Source organism: Panulirus ornatus, chromosome 18, assembly GCF_036320965.1.
Source record: "Panulirus ornatus isolate Po-2019 chromosome 18, ASM3632096v1, whole genome shotgun sequence".
Classification (NCBI taxonomy): Eukaryota; Metazoa; Arthropoda; class Malacostraca; order Decapoda; family Palinuridae; genus Panulirus; species Panulirus ornatus.
Window position 1 is genome coordinate 35,711,719 of NC_092241.1, and position 13,843 is coordinate 35,725,561.

Sequence of the window (13,843 nt, forward strand, 5' to 3'; positions counted from 1 at the left end):
TAGTTGTAGTAGTAGTAACAGTAGTATTGTAGTTGTAGGACTTCGGTATTCCTTATGACATTCCTACGTAGAAATCAAACTAAGCATGTTATATAAAACTTTTCAAAGTTTCTTCATGTTTAGTTTTCAAAGTCTTAACCTAATGTCTTGACGTTTCGAAAGGAGCCGAGCAGAGATTTACATTCGCTGATAACGAGGGAAAGAAAAACAGAACAATGGCCTGCTTCTAAGGGCAATAGAACAGCAGGGAATCCATCTCCGCGCGTCAGGACTTGACAATATTACGGATGCAGGGAAATATGCCCCAGGGGCCTCTTAACTTGTCGAATTTGAATGGGGGTCATTTGTTTTCTTTAAAGCAAAGAGAAAACGTGTTTCCACAACTGACCCAGAGCCCTTACTGGCCCAAGAGCGTCTCACGGTCGAAGACAAAGAGATCTCATTCCGCCACCTCCAGGAAAATGGTGGAGGCTCAGATGTCCAACAACAAAATTGAGCCATAAAACAGATTTATTACACCTTGGCGCTCCAAATCACCCAAACAAAGTAGTCTGTATCTCTAATAACCCCCTGGTGGAGAGGGTCATTTATAATCTTATTGGTCATTTTTGATATGAAGCTCGGGTCAACGGCGACCAATCAGACCTCCCGGATCATATTCCCGGTCATGTGATAGCCAGTCAGAGGCGTTACTACCGGCTCTGAAATTCCAAGAGGCGCCATGCCAATCTCAGTTTGCTGGGCCAGCTGATTTACGAGCGATTTACGCTCTCTTTTATTTGTCTTCGAGCAGTCCTCCGCCTTTTATTTGCGCCGTGATCGTAGCGGCTGGAGTTATGGCGCAGACATTTTGGTTTATGGCCGTCGCTGTGGTGGCGGAGGATCCTGTACAGTGAACGCCAGCCAGTGCCACCACTCCCGCCGCTTATATGGCCCAGTGCCACCATCCCTCCCTTCTTAACTTCATCCATGGACCTGTGGCAGTCTTTTCTTTTTCTGTCTTTTGACTGAGTCGGTTGAATCATTCGTCGTATTCATCGTTTGATATGTAGACTACAGATAGCTGTAAGCATTTTATGCTCCCAAGCCGTGCATATGTTTGCCTTTATGTATACACATACACTGGATAGGATCGAATGAACCATTTACCCTAGTCACTAGTCGTCTCTACTTATAAAAAACCTTACTCTTTTCTCTTCAACTTTCTCCCTCTTAAGAGTGGCATAAATTGATTACAAAAAAATAGAAATCACATGCATAAATTGATTACAAAAAAATAGAAATCACATGACAAGAAGTTTTTACAGCCTTCACGTCGTGGCAAGGAGAAAATTTGAAGTACATATTCCGCATATATCTGATAAGAAAATAGAAATATACAGTTAACCAATAGCTTCCGTTGACGGACGCTGGTTCAGTACCACCACTCACTGTGACTCCCATGTTTATTCTATCGATCGCTAATATTGCTCTAATATCAGTCTCTGGGTCATTTCCGCCAAGGGCATAATAACGTCGAAAAATGTACGAGCTGTTATTCAGCAGTGTACCAGCACACCGTAAACTCCGTCCACTTATTCCGAGGTAAACCTTTGTATACCAGGACATCACTCACACCCCATAATCAATAGAGAATAAGAGCTTCGTGATGCAACGCTGTAATAGAGGACGCCACGGAAAACAGAGACCACATACCGTGCACTCACTTCGTCATAATCAACGACCTGACACACCAAAAGCTTTCACATCCACAGTGATTATTACCAACGCGCTGCCAAATGTTCGCGACCCCCGATCAATTCACTCTGCTTATGTCTCGTTGCCGAGGTCACATCAGTTTCCAAGCCTCTATCACACGCCAGGTAGTACCTCTTCCATGGCCCTTACGTCTCTATCCATCAATATTGCATTATGATGAAGCGTTCCTAACGAACGCCATTGCACGTCAACAAAGAAAGTGTACCATAATGAGATGGTTGTTCCAGAGTGTATGTAATATTAAGATACGTCGATAAGATGAATTTTTCAGTGGTCCATTACAAATTCCAAATGAATGTGACCCCCCGAAATGTACATGTTACATTTCCTCTAAATGTCATATTGATAAATGAAGGTGTACACTGCTGGTGGTCGCGATGGCAATGGTGTGTTCAAGAATTATTAGTTTCATGTGTAACGTTAACGGAGAGAGAGAGAGAGAGAGAGAGAGAGAGAGAGAGAGAGAGAGAGAGAGAGAGAGAGAGAGAATCACAGACAGACAAACTAGCGCCACGCCACTCGTCACGCTTGAGGCACCCGACTAATACCTGGGTATGAATATAAATTGGATATTGAGGTACTGAGTTTCCTAAACAATATAAAATGAATTGGTGGTGGAATTGCTATATCAAGGCCTGCCGCACCGTACACACAAGGCCACTACAGCCCACATCCACAATATAAACACACTAGAGTGAACGTAATAACAGTTTACAGCGGCGGACCCAGTGCCATTCTGTCCAGACGACTTTAGACCGTCTTCGGCAGTGGCTCGTATCAATTTCTTTCGCGTACAGTCATCCTTGTTCTCGAAGAATCTGAGGATAATTTTGCTTGAGGTCTGCTGGCTGATCCAGTGCACCGTCTTCACATTCGTGAGCGTATACCTGAAAAACGATGCTGAGAATGAATTACTCGTGATAATGAATCGACATTTCTTTTTTCCTGCAAAGTCATAGAAAGGACTTTGCTTCCGTAGGTGTACGATGGTCTTGATGTTGAACTTCGTGAGAACACTTCTCCTCTATGCACTTCCATGCTATTGTAAAGTAACGATCTTTCCCGTAGATGCTGTGGTCGAAGCAGTGGTCATCGCTGAAGAGTGAGGACGCGGCTAAGACACTTCTGCCTGAACTAGGAGGGGGAATCCCTGGCGGCACCGCATCACCGTATAGGTAAGTCATCATCCCTCCAGGGGATGTCGTCTAGTGCCCTGTCTATTACCTTATCCCTTTTTTGAAGAGGTTATCTACCCCTCACAGCGTGTTCTTTACTTTTATATAATGTATTTTTATCTTCATTGTAATATCTTTGTATAGATTACAATATGATGAAAGGACCAGACGCTCTAAGGGATGTCTCTGTATGCATGAACCTAACCCACACTTGTGTACTTGGTCTCCACAGCAGCGTACAGTCATTCGTGGATCACTCGACCAGTTACCCATCAGTGTCGGCCTCCTCCATTTCCACGGACGCTCTCTACGAGACAATGTCAGTGACGCAGTCCAACAGCAACCACGTCTACTCGCCTCCCCTCCCTACCTCTCTCGGTAAGTCGCTCGTAAGGCATGCCCCTCTCTGTGTTTCCTTCGGTAAGTTGCCTTTCCAAATGACTCGCCGTTCTGGTCGTAGTGTTCATGGTGATGGGTATGATGGTCCGTAGTTCCAAAAAAAAATCCTGGCTAGAACGAAAGTTGGGGAAAAGAATGAAAGTCCAAATGAAAATTGCTTCTGGAAAGAGTAAAACAGAGGTCTAAGTGTCTCCACTTGTGGTTGGCCTCCTACAGGTAGTGCAGGTGGACTGGCGCCTCTCACACCCATCACTATGCAAGACGTGAAACCAGTCCTAGCGGCATCTTCAGTCCTTGACACCACCGCCTCCCAATACCAGCAAGGTAAGGCTGTCAGAAGTACCACCACCGCTACACACGGTATCCTTCTACCATGATCTGTATAATTCGGTAATACTGGTTCATGTGGAATCTGGTCTGATTCAGCGTAATACCATGCTTTGATCACCGCCATAAAAGAAAGAGCACCTCGATCCTCATCTTCATTACTCATCACGACTTAAACTAGTGATAAATGCAAATCGTGAACTTGTCTTCTTCGTCTCGGACAAATCTATGTAGCACAGAACGCATCACATCGCCTTATACATCTTCCATCCAAATCTTGGCGACATAGTTAAATCATCAGCGGCATATCTTTCTGGAGTCGTCTGTTCTTGCCACTGCACGAGCAGGAATTATGTCCAGGAATGAGAACTGGAGCCAACTTTGGCCATATATTCGGGGGAATCACCGGCCACAAGTTCGTCTTCGAGGCTGTTAAGTCAGCAAGTTTGCTTGGCAGTCATCGCACCATTTAAGCTTTACTAAAGTTTCTTGCTTTTCTGAAGAAATCCTGTTGATATCTGCATAATCTTGTACGTCACCGGGGGGCAACATTCACTGAATTTAGGTGTTAAGTGGATATTGTGAGATCAGCGCAGCTGGTTATGAACTGGATACTGAAAGCTGTCTGATACAGCTATTTGATAATACGAATGGAAAAACACTAGTTGCATTACATAATTCTCTCTCTCTCTCTCTCTCTCTCTCTCTCTCTCTCTCTCTCTCTCTCTGTTCTCGTTTTCTTCTTCCTCTTCTTCAGCCGTCACTTGGCAGCCATTTTGGAGACGTCGTCTTATTTTTATGTCCTATCTTATTGGACTTCTCTTGAACTTTTTATGAAGACATTTCAGCCACTAGTCACCACCAGAATCCGCATTTTTTTTTCCCATTTCTTTTGCAAGAAGAAATCTGGTGGTGTATTCAAATCCTTTTGAGCCACAGGGGTGATATATCTTGGTCTTTGTGTTGTAACTCATCCTGTGTTCGCCTGTAACATCCAGAACAATGGAGGATTTTTACGAGTGCCGTCACTTGGTATCAAACTAAAGAATTCCATTGTTATTCCCTTGCCGTATAAGGTGAGATTTTTACGATAGCTTTCATTTATCACGCACATCTTGGCACCGTTTCGTAAGCTGCAGACGATGAGACACCTTCTGATGGGACTAAAATGTTATTTTCAAAGAATGCTGGGCTAAACATTGTGAAGACAGGAATGCTCATATGGCATGTACATAGTGTATCTACGTAGAAATACGAAGTGTTGCGAGTTAATGAATTCTCATTTCACTCACTGATCTATTGGTGGCGAGTTTGGCGTTCATGGTTGATTCCGTCATTTCTCATTCTAGTTTAACCTGTAACTAATCAAGCCATACGCACCTAACATCCTAACCGTTAACATCATAGAGATTAATCTCTCCATCGTTATCACTAACCATACACAATACAATCCCATTAACCATCCATTCCTCACCACAAACACACGACTAACCATCCACCACACACCTCAGCCACACTAATCTTCCGTCATACCCTTCACTCATTTCAACTTTACAAGCAGACATTAACCCCTGGTCGACCGGTTCTTCTTAGTCAAAATTTGCTCAGTTTCTTTTGACGAGAGATGTCTGGTATCCACCGCCCACAATTGGCGACCACTAGCCACTCACTGGTCTGGTTCAACCATGGCGCACGCCCTCCCAGTCCCCTCCTGCATGCGTGTCCTCCTCCTCCTCCTCCTCTGTCCATAACCAAATGCATGATTGATACAGTCCAGCCTGCATGATCAATCATGGCTGCTACTAACACACCAGTACCGTATTTGATTTTCAGTAATTGTTTATGTATCATTATGCTTTAAGTTGGTAAGAATGAGTTCAGTTGCTTCATTTGGCATACTGTTTTTAACTATGCACATTAGCATTTGTATTGTAAACTAGTTCTTGCACCTGTAGATCTTAAGAAGAGGATGCCGCCCATCCAGTACAATACATGGCTTATCTCAGTACCCAGACTAAATGAGCAGTGGCAGCCACCGTTATGTGACACAGTGGAAGCTGTGTTTCACCAACATTGGCTCCTCCCTTACCCCAGGAGTCATCGCCAGGTGATCAGAACTTCGCTGTTGTCACACCTCGGCCACCATCTCGCCAGTTATACAGATTAGTCAGAGGCGCATCCTGTAGTTAAGTTAGATTTACTGTAGTCCTTGGCACCATCCATTCTGTTGTTACGGAACTAACGCTACGCTCGACCAGTGTCTCCATCTGATCCAAAGGTCGAGGTACCGTTCTTTCTCAACAGAAGAGATGACATCTTGGTGATTTACTATCCTAATACTCCTAAAGTAATGAAATACTTTTATGCAAAGTTTCCCGTAAACCATCATACCAGATTTCCTGGAAACTTGAGTATAAAAGTAACTCTAGATATAGATTCTTTGTTACTGAAGCATGATAGAGAGAGAGCAGCTAGCGCGTGATAAAGGCTGTGGTAGAGAGTTTGTGTGTGATGGCCAGTTGTTGTTTGCATGTCAGGAGGCGCTGTGTATACCCGCCTCAGCACCCCACAGCCCACCTCCAGCGCCAGCTACAGCAGCACCTTGGCCGCCCCTTACCCGGAACAAACGTCCGTGTCGCCCGCCAGTTGCACCAGCGACAGCTTGACGCCCCTGGACAATCTGGTCGTGGCGCCTTGTTCGTCGCCCCTCAAGGCTGATACCCCCTGCACTACCGACCTCACGGTCCTACAACCTACCTCACACGCCCACGCTTCCACCCACCATGCCAATATAGCCAATCATGCGCATGCACCTACGTACGTACACTCGTCTACGCATGCCCACGTACCCATGCATGCCTATGTAGCGGCCACACCTGATCTGACCTACACCACACTCCCGCCCATCACACACTACTCAGGTAAGTTACCCCTCTGCACTCGCACGTAGTGTTACATATGTATACCTAGTATGACCTGCCCGTGCCGTGGCGTATATATACCCCACACACAGTGTGCTGGGCCACTCATTGTCCCCTGCACCCTCTTGCAGCAGTACTTCCATTAGCTTGAAAGTCATATACTGGTGTGATTACACCAGTATACAACACACATTCCTGGTGGAAACGCAGACAAGTGATCGCTCGTGTTTCTTCTATACATACATAATGTTACTGGCCTTGCCAGATGACTGTTTCCATTTTCTTCGCCTCTGAACCCAGGTGTTTCATTACATACGTAAAAAAGAATATTTTGTTGATACGAGTGTTATCAGATAATCCTCATCTTGTCATTGTCTGCGTAGTGTACATGATAGAAAATCTATTTCCCAGTCAAAGACATAATCACATCGTTTTCTCTGGTTCATGTCATGACTCTCCACGATGTACTTTATTAAATCACAGTCGCCTTAGTTGTGGTCTGCAGCTTCATGATCAGTTTTACAAGTACCGTTTACCCCTCCATCGTATCATAGGAATTTTTATTTTTTTCTATCATTTATCATAGACGGATATTCATCTCATATCCCACATAGAGGCTCTGAAACTCGACACTCAGACCGTATGACACTTCCCTTGTCTGTCGGAGTGACATTATGGTTCCTTGTGACAGTAATCCTGTGTTTCCCTGCAGGTACAGCCAGCATAGGGTCGATGACAGACTACACGTACTCCTCGCCGTACACCCAGTACCCGTCCACGTACCCAGCCTATGGCTATGGCACCGGAGGCCTCCTCAGTAAGTAACTGTGAGTATTGGTGTAAGTTATTCTTTGGTTCCTTGTGTTGCTCTTCTCGCTTCGCGAACGTGTCGAAGGAGACTTTATGTTTAGTTGGTCCACCTGTGATTTTTGCCGTCTATAGCCCTTAACACAGAGACTGTAGGCGAATTTCATTTCAACAGTTTGGCGATCAAAATAATTGGACACAATTCCAGGTGTAAATGAATAGTAAATAATACGAAAAGAATCATTTACGCTGTCATAAACAAGTGAATGAGAAGTAGATTAAACAGATAAAGTATATATATATATATATATATATATATATATATATATATATATATATATATATATATATACCTTTGGTGGAAAGACCTTGCCTTACGCTGTGTTTAACTTATTTATTCCTATGCTTTACTTCAGTTCTACCTTTTTTATCACTTTATATTTTGTTTGTATTTTATATGTTTTCCTGGCTATTTGTGCTTGGTGGGCAAGACGTTCCGCCAACACCAGATGATATCCCACACACGCCGGAGTATTGCCATGACATACTACCTTATTACCATACTTGACCCCTGCTCTTGACCTTTACATCGTCTCTCCGCAGACATGGGGAACTACGGCAGCTCTGGTGGTAACAACAGCGCCGGTGGGAGCAACAGCAGCGGCAGCACCAACAGCGGCAACGCTAACAATAACAACAGTACCAATAACACCACTAACATCAATAACACTACGGCTCGCCTGCGGATGCTGCAGTCATCCCTTGGTTCCAGCGCGTGCCTGAGACAAGAGCGCTGTACGTAACGGAGTGTCTCCACCTCCCGGTAGTGTCATCTGATGGGCAGAGGTCCGACTGATCAGGACGTTTGTACTACAATAAGCCTCGTCACTCTGTCTCTCGTATAGCTGCCGTAAGCAGCGCTGCTTGTGAAAGAAAAAAAAAAAAAAAACCTAAGAAATAGAGGAAGAAGGCAAAAGGAGTTCATGAGGAGGAAAAGATGAGGAGACTATGGACCACACGTTAACCCTCCAAGGTCTCTGTTACCACCGGGCAGGGAAGACAAGTATAGATTTAGCTGTGTGCATATAAAGCAGCACGGACCGATCTCTGGCTTGATACCAAAGAACCAACACTGTCGAGACACAAGCTTGCTTTGATCAAGGTCCTCATCCAACGCCTCCTTCTTCAGGCATACAATCAGGAGATAAACGCAGATCAGATCCATACGCACGTCTTATCTCGTACACCCTCTCGGGTCTCCTTGTGTGTCTGAAGGAACAATGCGGTGGAGACCCTGACTCATACACACACCTTCCCACTCCAGACAGGGGAAGCCGTCATCCTGTCGTAGGATGATTGTGGCATCTCCCCATCGCCAACACCTTCCTCTGTATGGAATCGCTTTCATTGGGGTACATCGCTGTCCAGGAACTACATCGACTGACTCGTGTTTTTGGCACCGATCAAAAACTCTTTTAATCCCCGATAAATAGATTATATATATATATATATATATATATATATATATATATATATATATATATATATATATATATATATACACGTGTAATTTTTCAGCATAAGTGCCTGAAGAACGGCGAATCAGTTAACTCGTATATTCATGAAGATGAATCTATGATATATATATATATATATATATATATATATATATATATATATATATACACACCCCTCATGAACGTCAGAAGACGCTAAAGAATGCAGCAGATCACTACAGCACTTTTACATTTTTGTTTACATTGAGAGGACCGGACTCCTGTTGGTAGGTTGGAGGTCCCCCACTACCTCTGAACGCTGTTTACCAAAGATAAGTCTTGGGGCTCTCCTTCCCAAGCCTGTTTGTACAAGACGATATTTAGTCAGGTGGACCTCTCGTGCAGAGAGGTTACTATATGTATTCTTATCTTAGGAGAAGGTTTTGTATAGACAAGTTTTTAAAACGAGTGACATGCAGAACTAAGTATTATAATGAGAATATTTATTTATATTGTCTACCTGAATACTGAGTTAGGTAGCTGGCAGTATTAAGGAGAGAGTAGGAAGTAAGTTTTTTTTTTTTCACGCTAATTCTTTATTTTGCTATTTTCCACTGAGTTACTGTGTACAGTATTAGGCCGCAGGTTAACTGCTGGCATCACCTAGCAGCCCCCAATGTTCCAGAGTCATAAAGCATTGTACGGTGTCCTTACATAAGGTAATCCATACGTGGTATTTTTAGCATAATTATTGTACATCATTTAGCCTCCGTGCAGATTTTTTTTTAGTCACAGTACTAACGGGTTTCTTTTCTGAACCTGCTCGTCAGGATTCTTGGTTTTGTAATAAAGGAAATTATAAAAGTTTTCGAAATGGATGTTTATTACCGTCAAGCAACAGTTTGTATTTTCATATGGCTACGTGAACTAGTCTCAAGTACTTAAAGAACGGATTTGTTTTCCGTCTCAAGTATTTAATGAGAATCCCTTTAGTCTCAACTACTTAAAGAATAAATCCCTTTGAATCTCAAGTATAACGAATCTCTTGGTCTCTAATACTCAAAGAACAAATTGTCTTCGTTTCCCGTATAAAAGACATTCGTGTTTCCTTCCTTAAAAGTGAATACTTATGATAATTATCATCAGTCTTTATCATTATGACCGTCTTAGTTATCCGGACGACAACTATAACTTTACAAGCATTCGTAAGTCATTTTCGAACAACACTTAAGTATGATTCTGGTTCAGTCAGAGCTTAGAGCCCCATGCTACTGTTTCGGATAGCAGGCTATTGAGTGTGCTATAGTGCTTTCCTTATTTCCCTTTTTTTCTTTTTTTTTTTAGCTTGTTTGTAGTCATATCTTGCGCCTTCATTGCAATGTTCCTGTATAAGTAAATTATTATTAGCTTGTTTTTGGGGCGCATCTGTTAGTCGATGTTTTTTCACTTCATTTTTTACCTCAGTACTTTTCACTGATTTTATTTTGTTCAACCCTTCATCATTCTGCAAACCATGTGATTATTTATGCATCAATATGTTGTATATTGGTTGCCAGTTTGTGTATTGCTTGTAAGAGTAATACATGTACAGTGGCAGAACTCAGTGTCTTCCAATATTTTAATGTAAAGCAGACTGTTTGTATTGCAACTGATGCTATTTTAGTCAGACGAGTTAAAACCTACATATTGATGTATGCATCAACAGTAGGCAGCTACAGAAATAAACAACTGCTTTTTATAATAGAACGTATTGTGTCATTATCCCTGGTAGGTTTATCACATGATGTACCATCATTATTTGTAAACTAGAATAAGTATGCTATCCAGAAGTGATGATTATCGAAAAGGTATACTCAAAAGGCTTCGTCTCTCCATCACTTAGTGAGGTGATCACGTAACGTTTATTGTAGAAATTAAGAATGATCTTATTATCGAATCTGAACTATATAACCCAAGAAGGAACAGAGAGAACATCATGGTTCCCTTGTGCAGATTGGCTGAACTTGAGCGAGTGACTACCGTTGCAAATAAATCCCCATAGGAATAAATAACGACTCGATGTAGCAGTGCCTAAGACAAAAAGAGAGGAAATGAAACACTGGAAAAGCAAAATGTCTTCCTCTCTGTCGAGACGATTTGAACAGGCAAACAAATAAAATAATAAATGAGCATGAAATTTCTTAGTGATATTACACCAGTTCACATGCGAAGCACAATATCTAGAAACAAACTTCATCAGAATTTACATCATCCCAAGTTCCACAGAAAATGGACCAAACGGTAAGTAATCCAGAAAATGCGAGATATTTACTATAACGCAAAATCTACCAACAGCACAGCAATATTACACACAGCTTACGTGCATGTCAACCATCACGTGCGTGGCAGCGACCAATACAAGGCAAGCAGCAGCAACGGCTGAGAGGGCCAAAAAATAATCATAAAACAAAAGCAACACCGGCACCCCTCCCGTTATTACCAACACCGTCCACGGTATCAAGGCTCAGCCTCCTTCCTGATTGGCTGACCTGTTATAACTGTCCGCCAATCACGGCAGCTCCTTCCGGCTTATGTCTTTAAGACAGGTCCCTTGGAAACACTGTGGGTTTTCGAGCGAGTTATACCGAAGAACATGGAGGACTTCCTCCAAGCTATCTGACGCAGGGAGAGGATACTCTGCCCTTATTTCAAGACGACGGGAATGCCTTCCTGTATTTCTGTCTTGACACGGTACTCGATCAGGATCGATGCTAATTAATGTTAAGCTCTTTTAATTAGTGCAGATGAATTAATTGACTTCGGTAAGGCTCATTAACATTATCACTAATACTAGATGTCGTCAGAAGTGGTCAAAGTAACTCATGCTAATCCTAACTTATCACACATATTACCAACTGTCCGGTTCAGCAATATATATATATATATATATATATATATATATATATATATATATATATATATATATATATATATTACCTCTGAAAATCTCCATATTTGAGGATACCGCAAAAAAAAAAACAGAAAAAGGACAAGTTACTGATAAACAGTATGAATTTCAAGTAGCCTTCCATTTGATATCTAGGGCTTTCTATGGCATTATAATCTCCCTGGCGGGTTTGTCGGTAACCTCCAGCTCCGAGGGGCGGAACCGGCCTGAGCTCCCCTCACTCGCCTCCGTAAGATCGATGTGAACGGTAGGATCGTTGCCAAAGACCTCTCGCCGCGTCGATCCAGGACCTCGTGTAACGCAATCCCAGACGGAACACTTGAAAATTCGGGAGCCCATTACATGCATACTGCGTGAAGGGATGACTGTGTATTAATCGCCTACACTTGGTATAAAGGAGGGAGGAGAGGCGTGAGGTAAATAATGATGAGGGAGGTAAAAATCGCGAGCTGTGGTCGAGGGAAAACGAGGGGAAAGTGTCTCATCCGTCCAGCCTGAGAGAGAGAGAGAGAGAGAGAGAGAGAGAGAGAGAGAGAGGCGCGCTGAGGACGGGAGACCAAGACTCGGCTGCCGCCGGGTGAGCGTCGCTTTTTTTATTATTATTATTCTAAACCGCAAGAGACGTCTGTGAGGTATTACTGGATCGTTGGTTAAGCGAGGACTGAGCAGCATGCGACATGCGAAGGAAACAGTCCAAGAGAAGGAGAGGAACATATTAGGGTGGAATATAATATGCTAAGCTGAATAACACTATGATCCCACGTGACCTATACGTCATTTCGACCCTTTCTGCCATTAAAAATTCATAACTCTGATGATTATTTTAGATTACGTGTGCATGTGCATGTGTGTGTGTGTGACTACTATTTGTGTGTAAAGAGGAAAGTGCTTTTCGCTCGTGTTGACCCATCTTCAACTTGACCATGTACTCACACACACGCACACACACGCGCGCGCACACACACACACACACACACACACACATGTGCACACACCCCAACTTAAACCAGTTCCTCATCTGTGTGTGTGTGTGTGTGTCATATTTTTGAGTAGATGCAGTTTGGGTGTTTAAAACTCGTGGGGGCTTCATCTCTCTTCTTTTTATCGAGATGTCCTTTCAATTTTTTTTCTTTACTCAACTTATTTGTGTTCCACTCGTCCAAGGCTCTATTATCGTAAGACTGATTTCACACTTAACTCAGTTTTTCTTCTGCCCTCCAGGGAACAGGTTGTCTTACTATCTCATAAAAATGTTCCATGTCGAAATCATATTGATGAAATCTGAAGTTATAATACTTGCTCTGCTTGTCTTCCTTTCTTCCACAAAATAGTGACTGTACAGCAGCTACTGACCTGTCCAGTGGAACAACCTCGCCAAGAAATCTTTATGCCTCCTTAGACGTAGTGATCAAACTGGAGGCATATTCTAATCTGTCTGATATGTGCTGCAAGTATTACGTGTTTACATCAGCTTGTTTCTGTATCTTAGGGTAACTTTGACATACACCGGCGCATAGATTATTTCCTATATAGCCTTCTAATGTGGCTCTCAGATGACACAATGGGACTGTTATAGGAAGATGAATGCCATCATATATGCATCAGATGGCAATCCTATCTTGGGGTCATTTCTCTGAGACCTCGTCGCTTTCTTCTGTGGTTTGTCATAATCCCATACACTCCTCTTTTTCTCTTCCTTTATAATCTTAAAGAGAGATTACACACATAATCAGCTATGATTCCGATCCTTCTCACAAATATTAGGAATAACAGCGATCCCAGAAATGAGTCGTGTAGAACGCCAGTGGTTACTTCTAGTCAGTTTGAAAAGGTACCTCTGATAAGTACCTCTGTCCCCTTTCATTTACATAGCTTTCAGCTCAAAGATCATTTTTCAACTCCCTTTCTTCATTCTATGGGGTGGGAGTCTGGAGGTCCTTCTAGCACTCCGAGAAAACAACTTTCCACCCATGCATCTCTGTCACAAGGTTAGTAACACGTCCTCTTTCCCGT

General features: G+C 42.8%; 2 protein-coding genes across 13 annotated transcripts in view; one reads left to right on the forward strand and one right to left on the reverse strand.

The window, feature by feature from the left end:
• Positions 1-10,629, forward strand: part of LOC139755028 (paired box protein Pax-2-A-like) — a 231,974-nt gene extending 221,345 nt beyond the window's left edge. For 7 of the 12 annotated variants that reach the window (XM_071672971.1, XM_071672970.1, XM_071672978.1 and 4 more), the window contains 6 exons: positions 2,827-2,933; positions 3,166-3,311; positions 3,549-3,656; positions 6,197-6,580; positions 7,293-7,397; positions 7,991-10,629. In XM_071672971.1, the coding sequence (XP_071529072.1) occupies positions 2,827-2,933; positions 3,166-3,311; positions 3,549-3,656; positions 6,197-6,580; positions 7,293-7,397; positions 7,991-8,190 (1,050 nt within the window). In that variant the 3' untranslated portion in view covers positions 8,191-10,629. Of the gene's footprint in view, positions 1-2,826; positions 2,934-3,165; positions 3,312-3,548; positions 3,657-6,196; positions 6,581-7,292; positions 7,408-7,990 lie in introns of all 12 variants that reach the window. The other 5 variants (XM_071672977.1, XM_071672979.1, XM_071672975.1 and 2 more) reach the window with 5 other exon arrangements.
• LOC139755029 (uncharacterized) overlaps positions 1-13,843 on the reverse strand; it is a 99,277-nt gene that overhangs the window by 18,773 nt on the left and 66,661 nt on the right. The gene's annotated exons all lie outside the window — the stretch shown is intronic.